This window comes from Schistocerca americana, chromosome 8, assembly GCF_021461395.2.
Source record: "Schistocerca americana isolate TAMUIC-IGC-003095 chromosome 8, iqSchAmer2.1, whole genome shotgun sequence".
Lineage (NCBI taxonomy): Eukaryota > Metazoa > Arthropoda > Insecta > Orthoptera > Acrididae > Schistocerca > Schistocerca americana.
The window spans coordinates 315,245,301-315,258,903 of NC_060126.1; the positions used below are offsets into that span (position 1 = coordinate 315,245,301).

Genomic DNA, 13,603 nt, shown 5'->3' on the forward strand with positions numbered 1-13,603 from the left:
AAATTGTAACTAACAGTAGTAAGTAAGACCCACTAATGTAATAAGGTGGTGGGTTAGATGTATAAATATTATTGTAAAGTAAATAAAGATTTTTTTTTTTTTAAAAAAAAAAAAAAAAAAAAATTCTACGGGACTGATGACCTCAGATGTTAAGTCCCACAGTGCTCACAGCCATTTTTGAACTAAAAAACAGTAAACAGATTATAAGACAAACAGGGTCTTTTGAGCGGTTTTAACAGTCAGGTTAAACTGGAGACGAACCAATGTAACCGAAAACCAGTCGCTTCAGCGACAACCGCCATCCTCAGGCGATGTTATTACGACTGTGCACGGACCGGCTGCGCAGCTCTGCGCGGAGCCTGGCCCCGGGGACGCGGCAGACGCTGCGTGGTGTCTCGTCGCCTCGAGACAGACGCGCCGTTGGCCGGTGTTATTCCGGCGGCTCTTGTTGCCTCGTAAGAAGGTAATCTGGCAATTACGGCTCCGGCGACGCGACGCGGAGGGTACTCGAGTAAGGGCCGCGGAAAAACACGGCCATTAGGCAAATTATGGACGCCGGGGTGTCAACACGCGGCAGCCTCTGCGTCCGCATCAGCATCCGGCAAAAAAGAGCCGCGAAGCGCGGCCGCGGCCGCAGCTCCGACTGCGGCATCACACGAGATTAGACGCCGGCCGCCGCTAATGCGTGTGGCAGGCGCGCGAAAATCATCTGGCGTGTCGTGGCGCCACACAAGAGAAGGTACGCTCATCTGACACTTGTCGCTGTGGGTCAAATAGGACGTGTTACATATGCACGTAACGACCACACTACTTCTTAACTGACACTAAATACTACAAAAAGCGAGAGCTTGCCCTGAAATGAGCAAAAGCTGACAACTTTGTATTTTGGCGCGTTTTGTTTCCATTTAAGTATGCAATTTAACTCTAATACATGCACAACTGACTTGTAATTAATACGTTCGTTTGCTTGTAATTGTTAGGCCATTTCTGTATAAGTTACTTCTTGCGTCACAATATTGGATCTTTGACGGTTGGTTATCTACGTAAGCTGAAAATACAGAAAAACAACTTTGTAATTTTCTCTCTCTCTCTCTCTCTCTCTCTCTCTCTCAATCAGCTGAACAGCTTCGTCTGGAGACAACTGGAGGTCCATTACTTTTTAATTATATTGTTTAAAGTCCACTCTAGCTGAAATTATTTCCGCGTGGAATGGGCGCGTGGTTTGAGCCGCCATCTCACGGGCTGCGTGGCCCCTCCCGAGGTTCGAGTCCTCTCTCGGGTATGGGTGTGTGTGTTGTTCTTAGCGTATGTTAAAGTAGTGTCTAAGTCTAGAGACCGATGACATCAGCAGTTTGGTCCCTTAGGAATTCAGACACATTTGAACATTTTGAAATTCTACCGTAACTGACAGTCATCAAGTGGAATTGTGATGTTTCCGTTCCCTAACTCGATATAGCCATGCATGGCAGTAGGCCCAAATGTGGAGACACTACTAAATAAAATAACTATACTTAAAGACTTTTTTAACTCCTCTTTCTGAAATATTGGAGAGAGAGAGAGAGAGAGAGAGAGAGAGAGAGAGAGAGAGAGACAGACAGACAGACAGAGAGATTCTACATCCGCGTGATTACTCTGCTATCCACAATAAAGTGCCTGGCGGAAGGTTCAATGAACGACCTTCAAACTGCCTCTCTACCGTTCCACTCTCGAACGGCGCGCGGGAAAGACGAGCACTTAAAATTTTTCTGTGCGAGCCCTGATTTCTCTTATTTTATCGTGATGATCATTTCTCCCAATGTAGGTGGGTGCCAACAAAATTGGTTAATAATTAGAACTTCTATAATGTGGGAGGAAGTTTCATTCCTTTTCCATTGTAACTTCTCTATTAGCGGGATCTTTTTTCAAATGGTTCAAATGGCTCTGAGCACTATGGGACTTAACATCTGAGGTCATCAGTCCCCTAGAACTTAGAACTACTTAAATCTATCTAACCTAAGGACATCGCACACATCTATGCCCGAAGCAGGATTCGAAACTGCGACCGTAGCGGTCGCGCGGTTCCAGACTGAAGCGCCTAGAACCGCTCGGCCACAACGGCCGGCGATCTTTTTTCAACTGTGTTATAAAATCCATTAAGGTCCACTTACGGAAAGGAGGATAACTGGTCTAATGATCGTTAAATCTTAATGTATGTCTCGTCCGTTCTAAAACATTAGACGTCATACATCGTAATCTCAGTGAAATTTAAGCTTCCGACGCAGATCAAGAAAGAACCTGAATCTAGACTTCATAGATGAAAGTACAGGGTTTCTTGGTTTTATTAACGTTCAGCCATTCTCGGCATCGAACGGGACATTACGAGATTAGAACCGCCAAGACTGTAGGAAAGACATGCCTCAGTATGTTGAACCAGTTCTGTTGGCACCCACCTACACAGGGAGAATTGATCATCACGATAAAGTAAGAGAAATCAGGGCTCTCTCAGAAGTACTACAGACATACAGAAATGAAATGGATGATCAGTATTAAAATACTATCTTCCCGAATAAAGGTTCACTTCCTTAATAAAGGTGCCTTTCCGCTCAGCGTGAAATACTTTTATAAGCACAGGCTTAATTCAGTACGACACGATGCCTTTAGAATTCGTTCGAACTCCGGTTAAGAATCTCCCCTTAAAATGTAACTTTTATTTGCTTTAAGGTTTGTTATTACAGCAAAGCGACAAGACAATTACTGACAATTGATGTATTTTCGTACTTCAAACGTCATCACAAACTTCTCGCGTAAATTCTTAGGCATCACTCCACTTGAAAATCGCAGAACCACAGCCCCTGCATATCATCTGAAAACTTGGATACTGCACGAAAACTGTAGACTGACAGCATAAAACCTTTTCCTGCTGCAGAAGACATTAACAAATGTTGTGAACGAAACAAGACGTTCTTGTGCCGCGACACATTCGTGGTGGTGGTGGTGGTGGTGGTGTAAGTTCCTATAGAACCGAACTGCTTAGGTCATCGGTCCTTAGGCTTACACACTACTTAATCTAACTTAAACTAACTTACAAGAAGGAAAACACACACACACACACCCATGCCCGAGGGAGGACTCCAGCCTCCGACGGGAGGAGCCACGCGAACCGTGCCAAGTCGCCCCAGACAGCGCGGCTACCCTGCGCGGCCCGCGACTCGTTCTTCTTAGTGTTCAATCTTCTTTTAAGACTGCAGAATATAGCCATGTTCCTAAAGGCATTTCATGAAACCATAACGCCTCTTACGTGACTCACGAGATATTTGTTAAGCATTTCATGCCCCATGAAGTTTAGCAATCCTTCAGATACTGTGCCGTCTTCCTGGAAAGGGTAATAAATTTTCTCTTCACAAAGAGAATCTGTCAAATGATTCTCCATTCATAGCTATAGCAATTGCATCGCTGTTGCATTTCTGATGGGTAGTGTAGGTCTTCACTGTGTTAGGTGCTGTCATAACGATGTCGACAGTGTCAAGCAAGTATGGAATCAGAATTTATTTTCACCATAATCAAAACGAAATTAGGTTTCATATGTTGGGAAAATTGGCGAGCTAGGCAAGTATGACAAATTTCACTGAATTGAAATCCATGGCTACCACGGGACGCACTTTATGCGCACATGTCTCGACTTGTCCAGCGGGCGCCAGCTGGGACTTACCTCTCTGGAAGTGGGGTGCATCGGGCTGGACGGAGGTCGGGGCGCACTAGGCAGCCACCTCTTCGCCTGGGACTCGCTCTCATCCTGAAACAAGAAGAACGGAAATGTCGTTACCAGCTTCTCCAAAATCCATCCGCACTGTATTTTTATCTTTTCATTTTTCTTTTTTTTTAAAAAAAGGAGAAGAAAATAACGAAAAGGCACAGTCAAGATAAAGGTAAAACTCGAGACTCTGCAGCTCAGCCTAATGAGTCCGCAGTTGCGATGCAACTGATTCACACAACAGCAAAAGTTAAATTAGGAAATTTATTTCAACGTCACTCCACAGAGTTCTCATAATAACCATGTCAGCCCACTGTGCTACACAACTGAGATCTTCTTAAGCATGACTGCATCCCATCGGAAAAAGAATGTGTGTGTGTGTGTGTGTGTGTGTGTGTGTGTGTGTGTCCGCGCGCGCGCGCGAAGCAAACAAGGGAACGCGCCTATCGGGGTATACGCACGAACGTTTCTCAGTTTAACGCGCCGTGCGTGCTCCTGCAAGTCCAAACATTACCAATACGCAAACATTTTCTAATATCTTCAGAGGACACCAGTCTCGATAAGGTTAATAAAAGAGATAGTAACCTAACGCCAAGCTATCATGCTACACGTATGATAGTGAGTTCGAAAGCTATTTTCTGGTTTTACAAAAAGACAAGAGCTTCACTTAGTGTGTAGCCATCTCTGAACGCCAACATGTTTACAGCAACATTCAGCTACGTTGGATAGCCCTAGCCCTGGATGATGTTACATGTCGTGAAACCTGTGTGTTTACAAGGCAACAGCAGAAAAATCAGAATATTCAGTATGTTTGTTTTTTCTATGAATCAAAAACGTTACTCTCAAACACGGTGTGAAAAATTACGAGGTACATCAGTATTATTTACTGTTTCATTCTGCCATCTGTGGCTGCGAGGAGTAAAACCGAACTAAACAAATAATTTTTCTAGGTGAGAGGCTAGGTCCTTTCTTTTCGAAATACGCCCAAAGGTCGCGTTGTAAGCATGTTAAGACGCATCGGCCAGCCGGTGTGGCCGAGCAGTTCTAGGCGCTTCAGTGTGGAACCGCGAGACCGCTACGGTCGCAGGTTCGAATCCTGCCTCGGGCATGGATGTGTGTGATGTCCTTAGGTTAGTTAGGTTTAAGTAGTTCTAAGTTCTAGGGGACTGATGACCTCAGATGTTAAGTCCCACAGTGCTCAGAGCCGTTTGAACCATTTTTGAAAGACGCATCGGTGCTAAAATGCAAAAAGGCGCATCACATTCAAAACATGGTTCAAATGGCACTAAGCACTATGGGACTTAACATCTGAGGTCATAAGTCCCCTAGACTTAGAACTACTTTAACCTAACTAACCTAAGGATATCACACACATCCATGCCCGAGGCAGGATTCGGACCTGTGACCGTAGCAGCAGCGTGGTTCCAGACTGAAGCGCCTAGAACCGCTCGACCACGACGGCCGGGGTAACGCATTCCATTCAAAATGTCCGTAAGGGGTCAAATCGCAGTGTCACTACATCAAGATCTATTATGCAAATTGAAAAACGTGAGAGAACATATACACGCAACTTCCAGTTCAAACCAGTCATTGTCAAAGGCGATTTTAATCTAGTAAATGTTGCCCCTTCATTTTTAGTAAGATTGTCGCACAGGTATTATGTATTCAATCACTTATTTTGTTTTCTTGAGAACGGCATTATGCGAAATGGGAACCATTACACTAAGTAATGGTAATACCCTTCACGTGAAGTCAGCTTATTGCAGCTCAGCTCAAGTGTTAATGTCGCCTGCAATAATCAGCTCAATTTTGCTGCCTATTTTTTTCAGATCTCGAAGAATAAGTAAATCGAGGTAGTTATATGTCACATGTCAAACAACAAAAACATAGGAGGAGTGCTGCACAGACGAGAAACAAGTCCTTAAGAACTGCAGTTGGGTGTCTGGTCTCTTAGGCTACATGCGTATATTAGCGTTGTCCGTTACGGTCGACGATAATGAGACGCCGGGGCGGTCCCACAGCACGCCGCTCTCTGTGATTAACGTGTTCCGCGCGTATTATTTAACGAGGTGTCCTTCAGCAAGTCTCTAAAGGAACTGTAACGCCGCCATTTTACACGGAGAGCTATGTGCTTCATTTTTCCTCCATGGTCTTTCCATGAAGAAGAAGAAGAAGAAGAAGAAGGAAAAAAAACATATATTCTTACCTTTTTTTGTTGTGCAAAACAGTAACAGATAACAATTTCATACCACGCGTCATTAATCAGTAAGTGACAATACGTTTAAAACATCATCACTGTCGATCACTCGAGCATGTTAGCACACGCTTACAACATTTTCCTAAAATTCAACATACCGATGTGTAACTGTTGTTCTTGATTATGTGAAGCTCAGAAAGCATTGTGATTTGATATAGAAAAACAGCATCTGGTTGGCCCCAGACATATGAATGACGCGTAAACATAACAATCGAAACTCGTGGGTAACACGTATCAAAAGTAAACATAGTTTGAAAGAAGTCAGGGCCGTTTCTACCATTAGGCAAGACAACGCGGCCACCTACGGCGGCAAAATTTTAGGGGCGACAAAGGGCGGAAAAAATTAATTTCAAATCAAACAGCGAAAGACCTTAGCAAACGCGCAGAAAAAATGAAAAATTATAATAGGTAACTGTTTTCAAAAACATACGGAACAGTTACTTAATAAGTCTTTACTTACTTTGGCGATAGTGAACACATTGCCTCTACCTAACTTTAAAGTAAAGTGGATGCTGAAAAGATAAGAGTTATTCCTCATTCTAAAAATATTTCAATTGAAACAGAAACGAAGTAACACCACGAGTATCCAGATGACGTAGTCTGATGTTTCTACAATTCACACCAGAAAACAATTCCACACATTTATTCATCCAACTTTTTTCAATTAAATAAAGGATATAATTGAAGTTTCAAAAACTGAGGGCAGAAAATAAGAAATTAAGGATATTTGTTACTATGGATATAGATGGAAATTAAGGATATTTGCTGTCCTCAATCAGTTTTAAAGAAATTTATGACAAAGGATGAAAACTGAGAACTGTCCCCGAAAAATGCGGACGTGTGGTTCAAAAATGGCTCTGAGCACTATGGGACTTGACTTCTGAGGTGATCAGTCCCCTAGAACTTAGAACTACTTAAACCTAACTAACCTAAGGACATCACACACATCCATGCCCGAGGCAGGATTCGAACCTCCGACCGTAGCGATCGCGTGGTTCCAGACTGTAGCGCCTAGAACCGCTCGGTCACTCAAGCCGGCGGACGTGTGGTCACCTTAGTTTACTGATTAGGAAATTTGCATTTTTGTGTCGACTGATATTGGTGGTGTGGAGCGGGGAAAAGGAGGGCGGGGGGTATATCGGAAGAATCTAAATCGATAGTAGTAAAAAAAAGAGAGGGCTTTATTTTTCAATTCTCGCACAGGGCAGCAAAACACCTAGCAATGACCCTGAAACAAGTTACATTTGTGCGCTTCGGGAGTGGCGCCGAATTACACTTTTTTACTGGTTATTTGAATTTTAAAAACATTAAGAGAATAATAATTTTATGGCGAGGGTTTTATCCTTCACAGAAGAATTGTGAGTATGGAAGCAAGAGATTTCGTTAACAAGCGTAATGGAACTCTTACTGGACAGTTCTTTCCAGAATGAAGCGAAATCTGTTTTAATAGTGTAATCAACTGCTAAGTATTAACGCTTCGATTATAATTACGCCATTTCACAGCTAATTGTATTCGTCAACAAACAACATCCATGCTGTCGCATAAATCTCGTTTGTGTGAATACTGCGAAACAATACGAAACAAATAAAAAAATGTTTCATCGAAGTAAAAACAAGAGTGTACAAGGGCGAAAAGGAAATCGGTGCCGCTTATTTAAGGGACTATACCGGTAGTCATCGCTGGAGCTTTAGGGAAATGTGTGAATAGTGGTGGCTGGAGAGGGATTTGAATCCCATTCGCCTAAAATATTTGACTTGAGCACAGCCGCTCTAAATTCTGACCATTGCTTTTTAGCAATGTAATTTTACGTAGGTAACCTTTGTACATCAAGAAAACTGTCGTCTTGGTTAATGTGTTTTTGTCATTTCTAGTTTTCTACGTATTATTTTACGGGATTTATTAAAATTTCATTCTGATGAAGACACTCCTAGAAGGTGTCTAAACCTAGGTCGATGTACCTACCAGTTACGTGCAACCGGTTGGCTGTATAATCCAATCCTATGTTGAGAGTAAAAGTGTCACACATATTGTACTAACGCCAACTTCAGAGCTACTACTTATTCCGTTAACTGCTCCTTATGTCAGCACGTGGAACCTAATTAAATGTAACCGGAGAATGACAGAATCAGCTGATGTCTGTTTATTATTTCAAACTGCTATGTAGATGATGAGCTAATTCGAGCATGAGGAGAGTAATTTCTGGGAATTAAAGGCACCACCTAACAGAACTGAAGTTCAGTGGGCTGTTTATTACTAGCTGATTTGTCTGAATTGCTTAATTCCAACAGTAAACTAAATCATTGGCATCACTGCCTTGATCGATTACAGAGCCTATGGACGCCACGCAGTTGACGTACTAATATTAACGAAGACTGCATTGTAAATACATATTTTACTTCGGTGTTGATACAAGAGGATGTAGAAATACAGCTTCTGACATCGTATGCACTTCTGCAAATTTAGCTTCTTCAGTGTAACGTCTTACCGCTTAGTGAAAATATATTAGCCGCGCGATTCGAGGAGCCTTGTCACAGTTCGCGCGGCTCCCCCCGTCGGAGGTTCGAGTCCTCCCTCGGACATGTGTGTGTGTGTGTGTGTGTGTGTGTGTGTGTGTGTGTGTTGTCCTTCGCGTAAGTTTGTTTAAGTTAGATTAAATAGTGTGTGAGCCTAGAGACTGATGAACTCAGTAGTTTGGTCCCATAGGAACTTGCCACAAATTTCCACAGTAAATTACATCACAGCAGTCACATGGAAGTTGCAGGTATGAGATAAATTAAGTACATTACCCAGAAAAACCTAATTATTGTCTGGCTCACTGAGTGAGCTCCACATGCCGAGACGTTAATGGGCTGCGCCCTGGCTACCGAACAAGGGCAATGGAAAGTGTAATACTTCTTCTACATTCCCGACGATGTACGCTTGTGTTAAAATTAGGAAATCAGAGGAAATGCCTGAACATCACCCAAACAAGTGCCCTGAAATGAATTCATAGCTCAGACGTAAGTAAGGAGGCGTAGCAGTACCTGCAGTATTGCCTACTGTTGGGAGCAGCGTTGATCGAAAGATTAATCATAGGTGGTGTAAGGTTCTTTTAAAAAAAAACAACTGTAGTTTTTTTTAAGCCGCACATGTCCCCAGAGAACAAACTTACAGACATAGCACATATGATAAACGGGCCAATCAAACGGCGATCAGCAATTTTCTCACGTACGGGTGTCTATTCACCTGCCATTAGGTCACAAAAGCGTTGTGGAAACATGCGGTGGCAGCGTAATTCAGACCGAAACTTTCGAATGTTAAGTGTTGTGATGAACGGCTACAATCTCCTCTGAAACGCTGATGTCAAAATAATGCACGCTCAATTTTTCTAACGGCCGACGTTGCCTGAGGAGATATATAGCTCGGCGGGGGCAAAATAAATGGCGCGATTCGGAGGAATTAGTCGAACCTGTTCGGGCGCTGGCTGCGACGCGGCCGGCACGCGTGCAGCGGCGTGGCGTGGCGTGGCGTGGCGTGGCGCACTGCGGTAATTACGACGTCCGCACGGCGCGCGCGCGCACACACAGGCCTTAACACGAAACGAATGCGGCCGCGGACGCGACGTCCGATCGCCACCCAGCCGCTAATTACGAATTAGCAGTATCGGACATAAAATAAATATACTTAATTCCATTAAGGTGATGGTTAATTAAAACGCAATAAAAATTAACCTCATTACAGAAACTCGCCGCGCAACGGCCCGCACACGTTTCTCCGATAACTGGAGCTAATATGTCAGAAAATGTTGATTAATGGACGAGATACGGATTTTTCCCAGTAGTACATATATCAGACATTCATGCACACGCGGTAAAATCTGGCCCTAATTTACTTTTATAACGTGCCTATTAATGTCAGTGTGGTTTGAAAACTCCACTAATTAGCCTGGAGGAGGAGAAACGCTTGTTAAAAATATCCCCACATACAGGGATGTTTTGGTAATGAGGAGTTGGACCCGAATGAACACGGTACAAACGTAAACCACAGCAATTTAATGCATGTGTGACTATCTTGTGTTTCCCATGCACAACCATACGCGGAAAAGCGAATGAAGTGGCTGCTTTTGCATTTCTTCTTTTTCTTTCGTTTCACCCTACTATGGGTTACATAGTATCAATCAATTTTCAATGTTCTGTTCCTTCATGTTAGCCCAATACTGTTTTATTCTTTCTAGTCTTGATTTCCTTTCTTCTGACAAGATTTAGATTTTTCGTTTGGCTATTTCATTTTGACTTGGAATCTCGTTCTCTCTTTTTTTCCGGTTTTATCTCCGAGCATATTTTCTGTGACTTGGAGTTCTCGGCAGTCCTTATTCGTTTCCTTAAACCAGTTTGGTTGGCCTTTTGTTGCGGAGGCAGTCAATTTTTTTAAAAGAATCTGTTTGGGTTCATTTTCAGGATGTGTCCATAAAAATCAGTTCTTCTTTTCCTCATTCTGTCTGAGAGTTTTTCGGTAGTATCGTAAAGGATTTCATTTTTTATGTGAATTATTTTGTTGTTGTGGCATCTGAAACGAAGGATTTTTGTAACTATCTTCCTTTCTCTGATGTCCAGCCTTTAAACAGGCCGTGGTTGGTATTGGGGAATGTTTCTGCTGCATACAGGGCTTACAGTCTGATAACTGTACTTTGTGTCTTATTTTTGCTTGCATGAGAGGGACTTTTTGTTAAACATGTTTTTGGTGAGTTGGTAGACCAGTTCAACTTTACTTCTTCTAGATTCCATTGCTTTTTCTTCTCGAGGGCATTCCAGCTGATTCATTTTCCAAGATATTTGAATTCTTTGTGATATCCAATTTTTTCCCCACTTCAGTATGTTTCGGTGGTTTTTTTTGTTTGTCAATATCTTGGTCTTTTCAAACGAGATTTTGGGACCTATTTTGTTGGCTTGTTTTTGTAGTTCGAGGGTCTGTTCTTTGGCTTCATCGCAGGTCTCGACAAGTAGGACCGTGTCGTCTGCAAATGCTAGACAATTGATTTTGATGCTTTGTTTTTTGTTCCCAATCGGACTCCACTATGGATCTTCGTATTACAATCTCTGACTACTTTTTCTAGGCGTAGTTAAACAGCAAATGGGGAGAGACTATCTGCTTGGCGTACACCAGTTTTTATGTCGAGTTCTGCCATGAATTTGACCTTGGAGTATGCGTTCGTAAGGGTTTCTCTGATTACGTTTGTGGTTTTGTTGCATTTATTGTATAGAATTTCTTTACTCAACCGGAGGAAGTTAACATACGTAATACAGTCTAGACCATGGGTAATCAACCTTTTTCATCTACCTTCTACCTTTGTATCTCGGCTAGCAGTAAAATTTTCTAACGCCCACTAGTTTCACAGCAATGGTGATCTAGGAAATAGGGAAATAACTTTACGTTATAAAACTTTCAGTGCAGCATTACAAGAACTGTAATTCGCCTGCTGTCAACTATGTTAGAAACTGTCACTACAAACAGTGAGTCACAACTAGTCACTCCGACAAAATCTACTGATAACAGAAGAACTCCGTCCTGAAGTGTGTGTTTACACAGGAGGATGTGCATGCTCCCCCAACGGCCGTCGGGAAGCGAAAAATGCGCTCTGGCCGTATTTCGAAACAGCTCCCCACACGCCCTTTACGCATACCTGGCTCCATGTAACTTCTTTCCCATTCTCTAACCTCAAAAAACAACTGATAAGGAAGAAATTTTCCACATATGAAGAGGTTAGCTGTGATCAAGATAAGTATTATGTAGCTAAGTATTAAGACATTTCATGGCTGTGCGCTGGGTTTGTTTCTCTTACCTCAAAATAAACCCAGTAAAAATGTGCAGGACTCAGACAAAATGTCTCATTTTTATACTTAAATCCATAAAGCTTCGGAGCTGCAACACTCTTCAAGGGCTATTCAGAGCGTTGTAATACTTACATCTCCTTCAGTTTTTCGCCTAGTTGTAAGGGAACCACGCAGGTGCTAACTTTACAAGAACTCAAGGCGCAGATACCGAGTTTACAGCAACATTATCGCAAAATGAGCAGGTGTGCCGTTACCTTACTGCTGAGTGCATAACTCAAGTGGATGTAACCATTTTCGACCATTACACTGGCGTTTTATGCTGTGGCTCAGAAAGACGTTGAACTTGAGTATAAAATTACAAAACCGGACAGGTTGGAGTATGATCCGCGCTCTGAGGGTTCCGTACAAACTTTTTGAGGTATATAGACACTAAGAATTTGGTGCGGGGTTTAGTGGCCTGGTGCAAGTCTTTCTATTTGACGCAGCTTCGGCGACTTACGTGTCCCTAACCTAAACCATTACCCAATCGCTGAAGCGGACCTACAGTTTAACGTGTAATCCGAACCACATGTTGTTTCCGGCGCCTCCCCACACTGTTGAGAAGTGAAGGCTAGGTTAAAACAAAGGCTGAGAAATCCGTGGTGCGGGCGAGATTCCATCGCGTGAGCTCTCAGGTTCTTGTCACGAGCTTTAGCGCTACAATATCAGGCTCGACCTGCTTATGGAGGGCGCCCAAAAAACACCGACAAACTTTAGGGACAGGTGTCTTACAGCAATACGAGAAAAAAAGTCTAGTAAACAAGGTCTCTAAAGCGCATACCTTAAGGGATATGAGCAATTGTTCATCTTTGATACTATGAAACACATCTGTTCTACTGCAAGATCTTTGATTTTCATATTTTAGGAGGACGTATTACGGACCAAAACAAGAAAAAAATGTGTAGTGAACAAGGGCTCTAAGCCGGCCGCGGTGGTCTCGCGGTTAAGGCGCTCAGTCCGGAACCGCGCGACTGCTACGGTCGCAGGTTCGAATCCTGCCTCGGGCATGGATGTGTGTGATATCCTTAGGTTAGTTAGGTTTAAGTAGTTCTAAGTTCTACGGGACTGATGACCACAGATGTTTAGTCCCATAGTGCTCAGAGCCATTTTGAAGGGCTCTAAAATGTATACCTTAAGAGTTATGAGCACTTGTTCAGTACAAGAGATGTGTTCCCAGTAGAGCAAATGATCAAGTGATTATAGCTCTTAAAGTATGCATTTTAGACCCCCCATGTTTGCTAGACTTTTTTTGTTTTGGTCAATACTTCCTGCTTCCCAAAGATAAAAAGCTAAGACCTTGCTGTAGAGGAGATCTGTTTCATGGTATAGAAGATGAACAATGCTCATACCTGTCAAGGTAAGCATTTTAGAGCCCTTGTTTACTAGACATTTTTACTGATTTCTAAGTAAGGTACCTGTCTTTTTTTTCCCCCTCACACTGTAGATGGGCCGTCCATAGGTCATGATTTGTGAGTTTGCAGTAAATATTTGACATAAATGCACGTATTTATTCATTGCATTGACATACAAGCTTAAATTATTTATACCGCGCAGGGACCTGTGACCTTGTTTTTGGCATAAATTTCAAATTTATACCTCTACTCATTACTGAGAAAATGGGGTCTTAACAGAAAACCGTATCTTTTGATTGCACTTTTTACAGCGCAAAGTGACTGGAGATTCCAATATCTGACACAAATATCAGCTTCATACCCTACACTCATTCCCGAGAAAATTAGCAGTCAGACAGACACACAAACAGACGG

At 42.6% G+C, this 13,603-nt stretch overlaps 1 protein-coding gene across 1 annotated transcript in view; it reads right to left on the reverse strand.

The window, feature by feature from the left end:
* The window catches only part of LOC124545795, a 725,491-nt gene that overhangs the window by 133,804 nt on the left and 578,084 nt on the right, over nucleotides 1-13,603 (reverse strand). The window contains exon 2 of the mRNA XM_047124741.1: nucleotides 3,689-3,772. Within this exon, the coding sequence (XP_046980697.1) occupies nucleotides 3,689-3,772 (84 nt within the window). The remainder of the gene's footprint in view (nucleotides 1-3,688; nucleotides 3,773-13,603) is intronic.